The sequence below is a fragment of the Quercus lobata genome, chromosome 8 (assembly GCF_001633185.2).
Source record: "Quercus lobata isolate SW786 chromosome 8, ValleyOak3.0 Primary Assembly, whole genome shotgun sequence".
Lineage (NCBI taxonomy): Eukaryota > Viridiplantae > Streptophyta > Magnoliopsida > Fagales > Fagaceae > Quercus > Quercus lobata.
Window position 1 is genome coordinate 12,317,833 of NC_044911.1, and position 7,302 is coordinate 12,325,134.

Consider the following 7,302-nt stretch of genomic DNA (forward strand, 5'->3'; position numbering starts at 1 on the left):
ATATTGTATTTTATTTTTAACAACTTGCTACAATTAACTAGTATTTATACCAATTTATTGTAATTGCAAAAAAATTAGCTTTAACTTCTCTAATTACACATGATTTTTTTGGTTCTTTGGTGGTAAAATAGTTCTTTTGCTAAAATACAATGATTATTGTGAATGTTTTTTATTGTTTTTGGGTTGGATAGTTGCTATTTGGGTTTGGCTAGTTAGGTTAATTAAGGATAAGGGGGGCCTAAGGTTTTGGAAAGGGAGCCCAACTACATAAATGAAATATATAATAACTAATTTGGACCCAAGGGGTGGGGCCAGGCCCCCTTGGGCCCTCACCTAGGTCCATCCCTGATTTGAAAAGCTTCTTGTCTTTCTTCACAATTCTGGGAAGGCTCTCGGCATGTGGCTAAGGGCAAGGAGCTTCTTAGCTAATGACTGAGGTGGAGTTGATCCTTAGCTGGTTCCCTTCAAAGACTTGAGTGATTGTGATTCCCTCCCCTTTCTTCCCTAGCTTCTTGATCTACCTTCATAGGGTTTATGGGTTGGGCCAACTCTATTTAACTTGGTCATATTTTCTTTCTCAACTTTTTCCCTAGGCCCATGGGCTTACTATCATAGGCTCATTGTTATTGTTGGGCTTCTCCCCCCACACTCTATTAATTGTGAATATTAGGTTAGAATTGTTTAGAGTATAATACTATTAGGGAGGTCTTCTTCTTCTCCTTTATTCATTTATTTAAAAATAAAAAAAATCACACACTTAAAAAGGAGAGATAATGAGATTCTAATACAAAAGCATACGATAAACACCACTCTCTACACATAACTAGGAATGGAGTCAGGACTTGGAGTTTGGGGGCGTAAGTTAAAAAAAAAAAAAAATTTATTATTAAACTCCAAATAAGTATTTATTTAGTATTAAAAAACCGTCTACAAAGACAAAAATACAAAATCATTGTTTTTTAATACATTACAATGCAATCATTAATGAAAATGGAACTTAGTTTTTATTTTATTTTATTTTTTTTTTAATATTTAAATATTCGAAATCATTTATGATTGAATACATATAAATTGTTGTATTGATGTCCATAACATCATAATGAATGTCAAAAAATCATCTTCTACTTTGTTACAAAAGTTAGTTTTGATTACGTTCATAGTTGAAAATACTCACTTTGTAGTTGCAGTAGAAATTGAAAAAGTAAGCACAAGTATGACCACTCCACAAACAAGCGTGTAGTATTTGATTTTCTAGTTCTAACTATCCATTGACACAATTATTTTGTTTAAATGGAGAATGGGAAAATTGTTTTACTTAAAATTTTTTAAAGGATTGAGTTGTTTGTTTTGGGTAAAATTGGAATTTTGGGGCATAAATGCCCAAATTTTGGGTGGAGTGTCATTTCTTTAAACCTCAAGGGAGAGACGTGTAATTACCTCTAAATTTTTTTATGGTCTTTAAAAAGATCAATGATATAGTTAAAGGGAATAAGTGTAATTTTATTGTATAAATGCTAGTATTTATCTTTTTTTTTTTTTTTTGAAAAACAAATGCGCACACACAATATTTGAGAGTTCTTAAAATTAGATTTAATCATGGTAAAATGTGAATGGATTCGATTCTACCACATCATGATCTAAACCATTGTGGAGATATTAAAAGCCTACTAATTCATTATGAAATGAATAGACTAGATTTTATCACATCTTATAATACTTAAATTAGATCTCAAATAAGTGTTAGTCAATATCTGTTTAGAATCTTTAGATCATGATGTGGTAAATCAAATCCATTCAAATTTTACTATGATTGAATCTAATTTTAAGAACTCCCAAATATTGTGTGTGTGTTTGTTTTTGTTTTTTTAAAGAACAACAATGATAGATAATTATTCCACATTGCTTAAGAGAGTATATTGTGTGTAGGGACAGAAGTATTCTTAGACCCCAAATTTATTTTATAAAAATACTAGCATATACAAAATAAAATTACATTTGCTCCCTTAACAATATCATTGATCTTTTTAAAGGCCAGGAAATAAAATTTAAGGGTAATTACACTCTTGATCCAGCTGCTTGGCAGTGGATGAAGACATGGACTAAAGTTTCAGGAGAATTAGCACATAGTGGGCAAGGTGGGTCAGTGTCTGGGTTGAACCTCAAAATGGTATCCTTTGTAGGAATTATTCCAGAGGCAATTCTCCACTGCATCATCTTTAGCCTCTCATGTAAATTAGACTTCCATAATTTTGCGTTGACCTCATCAAACCCATCCCTCCATTGGAGGAACTTCCCAGTAAACTGATCTAACAGTTAGGGGATCCGTTTGATGATTTGATCCAGGTCCACCCATCTGAAGAGCTGCCTGGGCTGATTGGAATTTGCTTAATAGCCTTGACTGAATCATTCTCAAACAACTGAGAAAGTTTTGCTTCATCCCACCCTTGTTTGTTTGGCGTAAATAATTGTGACACTACTAGGCAATTATTCAAGCATTTAGGTGACTTAGACATTGTTATGATTCTAGTGTCTCACATGGATTAATTATTAGTTTAAGCATATGTTTATAAGCTCTTGGACACCCTTTCCTTGCAAGTTAGTTTTCAAGAGTGAGTTCTACTCATGGGTTTGTAACAAGCACCGGTTTGAAGTTGGGAAGATTTGGAGTCCATGGATCCTCCCAAGTTAAGATACTCCCCATTTTTCACAATCTTACATGCTCCACCTAAAAGAATAGGCTTGGCTGCTTCTACACTTTTCCAAGTCCAAGAGGCCATTTTTGGAGTCTATGCCCAAGGCCATTTCCTATCTACCTTATATTTTGCAGACAAGGCTTGAATACAAAATTTTCTTGTTTTATTTTCTTCCTAAAATCCACCATGCGAGCTTTAATTTGTTAGCAGGGAGATATTGAAATCTGAAAAAGATTTGAAACCAAGGCCACCATCCTTCTTGGATTGGCATAAATCTTTTCAAGCCATAGGAGAGAAGTAGTGGTTGTTCTCTTTTGAAGGATTCCCCACCAGAATTTTCTAATTAAACCAATGTCATACCAATTGAAAATGTGAACACACCCACTCTTTAAGTCCAATCACCTATAACATTTCAATTAAGATCAACTATTTAGATGGATCTACAACTATCATTTCCACATAACAATCACTTACCTCTTGTTGCATTTGCACGTAATTAAGAAAGCAATAAGATATCAAAATGCTCTCTGAAATGAGCAGTACCAAATCTTCTAAGGTAAAGCAAGGTAATATTTGGTTTCGAGTAGGACTACATTGTTGTTATTACTGTACTAAATATCAAAGTATAAATTTTTACATTAATAAGGCAGATGGTGATTCAAAAGATGCTGATCTTCCAGAAGGACGGAGCACATAGTCAATACAACAAATCATGAAATATGAGTTGACAGGTATTTGAACCTCTTGGAGACTTTGATATATCAACTTTCGTCTTTACCATTGTCGTTAGGCTTTCTGAGTCCATCATTAAATCGTACCAATATATTGTCATCAATACCAAAACTTTTGCATGCCTCAGCAAATATTTTACAAGTTTTACCTCATCTGGTGTTCCAAGAAAATTGTGAATTTCAATTGTCTTAAGATGCAAGAGCAGACAATGTGGCACACATCTAGGCGGATTCCAGCTGAATTGAAAGATTCCTTTGTTGAAAGGTTTTACAAGTCCCTGATAAGGAAGATAAGAAAAATATTTTGATATTTTAAAGAAAATTTTGGTCCTATTAAATTACTGATTCTTCCAAAAGTTTAAGATATTAAGAGACAGTGAATTTATTCATTTAATCTACAACTTTTCCTTCACGTGTGGGCCACCTGAGTTGTTATTGAATGAGGCCCAACATGGAAAAAATTAAACTAGAAGTAAGGTGAACACAGAAGATTGAACATGACACCCTACTCTAATATCATATTAAATTATCAATTCTTCCAAAAGTTTAAGCTCTTAGGAAGTAGTGAGTTTATTCATTTAATCTAACAATGATGCACATGAATTAAACCACCATCCAAACAAAGGGGAAAAAGAAATCCAAACTCACCTCCTTAAAGTTAAGAACTTTGAGATTGGGTGAACTCTGAAGTATATTTGGTAGTAGTTCCCAACCAACATTGTCTTCAAGTCCAAGCTTCAAATGGGTGAGATTATAAAAGGTGGGGAGGATGGGAACAATATTGTGCAGAGACTGAACACAGATCATTGGAAACAAAATGAATTTGATGAGATGCAGTATGCAAATAAATATAGAAGTTAACATCAGACAGAAAAGTGTGCAAGCATACCTGCATCGCATAACCAGATAATGCTAAAAGCTTGACTTGAGAGATTCCATCAAGAAGTCCAAATACACATGTACCTTGGATGCATGCTTCAACCAAAGAGGGTGAGGAATTCACTGAATAATCTTCATACATATAATCATCAATTTCAAGATACTCAAGATTTGGGGTATTAATGACAACCTTGTACTCATAATTTCCTATGCTTCTCAGACTTAAGGAAAATATTGACAATCTTTTCAATGAAGGTACAGAGATATTCATAATCCCCACACCATCCCAGTCATGCCTCTTTATGACCAAATCTTCAAGGACAGGACAACTAGAAATGAGCTTTTGCATTGAAGCATCATCCCCATATATAACCGAATTCAGATAAAGGAACTTAAGTCTTGGCAAACAAATAAATGTTGGGAAGTTGAGCACAAATCTTCCATGAATTTTTAAAACCACAAGTGTTTTGCATGTGAGAAGGCACCATGGCAACTGTCCTACTCGAAAAAGCTCAGACTTAATTGTTAGCTCTTGAACCATACAAGCAATCGCAGCACAAGCCCATGAATAAAGATGTGCTGATGCATGTAATGTGTAGCATGAGAGATTGCATTTTTCAATGGCAAATCCATCACGATGAGCAAGAACCCAGTTTACATAATCAATAAAGCAATTTACCTTGTTCATGTAATTACCAGAGTCAGTCGTAAAGGTATCACAAAAATAAAGACTGGGGACAGAAGTCCATAGGTTCTCCCATCTCTTTGACAAGATGCTAGTCCCAACTGCTTCCTTTGGTGAAAGAAATGAGAGTATGTGACAAAGAAGTGAATCTGGTAACCTACTAATCCAGTCTTCACCATTGGTGGTACTTGAATCCTCCATAACTCTGTTTTAAACTGAAGGATAAAAATATGAATAAAAAAAAAAAATTTAATCAGAGAGATAAGCTTTATCAAAAAGACTGGTGGAGTGTTTAAGCATGGTTTAATTATATGATTGAGTCCATAAGAGAAGCTTGCAAGTTGCAACTCGTGGCAGATTTATTATAATAGAGATTACTGGTGCATTTTAATGTTAAAAATAAAAAATAAAATGAACTAATAGAATATTTATCATGATAATAACGTGAGGACAAAATTTAGCTACAAAATTAGTTGTATTCTAAAACTATAACTTTACTCAATAAAATAAATATTACTACATATTTTAAAAATTTAACCGTTAAATTGTATGTTCTTTGCCCTCTTAATAAACATGTTAAATTTTATATCAATCAGATATTATTTATTATATTTATCTATAAGCTCTTTTTTTATGCATAATTTTAAACTACAAAAACTTGCAATTTAAACAATAAACTGATGACTTAGCAATTAATCTTTAATTTTCTAAAAATTTTGCAAGCATGGAGGATTTAAAATAAGATGTAATCCAATGATGAATTTCATAAAATTCACCTCAAATGAAAAGATATTGAACAAAGTTATAGCCTTAAGGTTTTTATTTTTTATTTATATATAAATATATATATATATATATATATATAGAGAGAGAGAGAGAGAGAGAGAGAGAGATTGTAGTCTTAGACTATAACTAATTTTGTAGCAAAAACCTTATCTATAATTTGGTTAACTCAACCACTCAGGACAAAATTGGAAGACTTATGGGTTAATGAGGTTAATTAATGAGAAGTTCTTGTTTGATAATAGTAAAATACTTATTTTATATCAATTTGATGATATTGGACAACCTCGTGCATACATGTGAGGTAAGAATCTTAGGTCCGATCTTATCTTGTTTCTCGGTTCAGCTATTATATATTATTTTTGAAAGACTATTTTTGGTTGAATGAAAGAGACTTTTTATATATTAATTTTTTATTATATATATTAATTTTAATAAACTTTAATTAGAGTTACAATATGATTATATGAAAAAGGCTATTGTAAAATTTTAAAGAGTTAATATAAATGAAGAAAATGACAAAAAGAATCCAAGATCTATAGGCCAATAAAAGTGGCCTCTTTTGTTTATTATTTTGGATAATTAGTGGACTGACAGTTTCACACGCATTTAATTTGTACAAAAAGCCAAAAAATGGGAAGGACGGAAATGAAAAGTGACCAAGAGACCACCGAGAGCAAGTGGGAGTCGGTTTCTTATTTGGACATGTCTAAATCCTCTTTCCCAGGCCAGATGCAATCCATAATGTATAGCTCATTATTTAGCAACAAAACTATTTGTAAAATGTAAAGAGAACCTCAAAACCCAATTCCCATGATGACCATTGGCACTGCCATCAGTACTGAGTTTGATATTATTTTTCTCTAAAGTCATCCAATGGATAAGTTTAGGGGGCACAAGGTATGGTTTAACTTTAATCACTTTGTGAACTTAAATTGCATATTGTAAAACCAATAACCCTTACTTGGTCTTTTAATGGATTGGGTCAACGCGGTATGACTCTTTTTTTTTTTGTCATATACAAAAAAGTTAAATATATATAATAATAATAAAAAACTTGAGCATAATTTTCTTGTCTTCTTGTTAATACAAAAAAAAAAAAAAAAAAAAAAACCTTCGGTGATTTTTTGCCCAACTACTATTTTATAATAATAATAATACTATAAGAAAAATGAATCATTGATGGTGATTTCTTTAAGGTTTGTTAATTATGATTATATGGTTTTCTCACTTAATAACTCATTTAGCACAAAACTTCAAGAAAATTGAATTGGATTCCTTGTTTTTTGTAGTGTAGTAAATAGTTGTACCAAAAACAAGAAAAATTAGGAGGGACAAATGGCAAAAAATTAAACTCCAATTTGAGATCTAAATGAATTTTTTTTAAGCTTTGGCATTATATATATAGGGAAATGCTAACGAGTGCTTTAAGGACACTAGTTAATAATCCATTTAAAGACAGTTTTTATGGGAAATGAAAAAAAGTAATTAATATTTTGACAGCTTTTTCAATTTCCCATAAAAAGTGGTA

The 7,302-nt window shown here is 32.1% G+C and overlaps 1 protein-coding gene across 1 annotated transcript; it reads right to left on the bottom strand.

Annotated features, from left to right (window-relative positions):
- Positions 1-3,093: 3,093 nt before the first annotated feature.
- Positions 3,094-5,324, bottom strand: LOC115956080 (FBD-associated F-box protein At4g10400-like). Its single transcript, XM_031074539.1, has 3 exons — positions 4,314-5,324; positions 4,073-4,216; positions 3,094-3,702 (listed from the first exon to the last, which is right to left on the bottom strand). The coding sequence occupies exons 1-3, from the start codon at positions 5,187-5,189 to the stop codon at positions 3,391-3,393; spliced, it is 1,332 nt and encodes a 443-aa protein (XP_030930399.1). The 5' UTR covers positions 5,190-5,324; the 3' UTR covers positions 3,094-3,390.
- Positions 5,325-7,302: the final 1,978 nt, after the last annotated feature.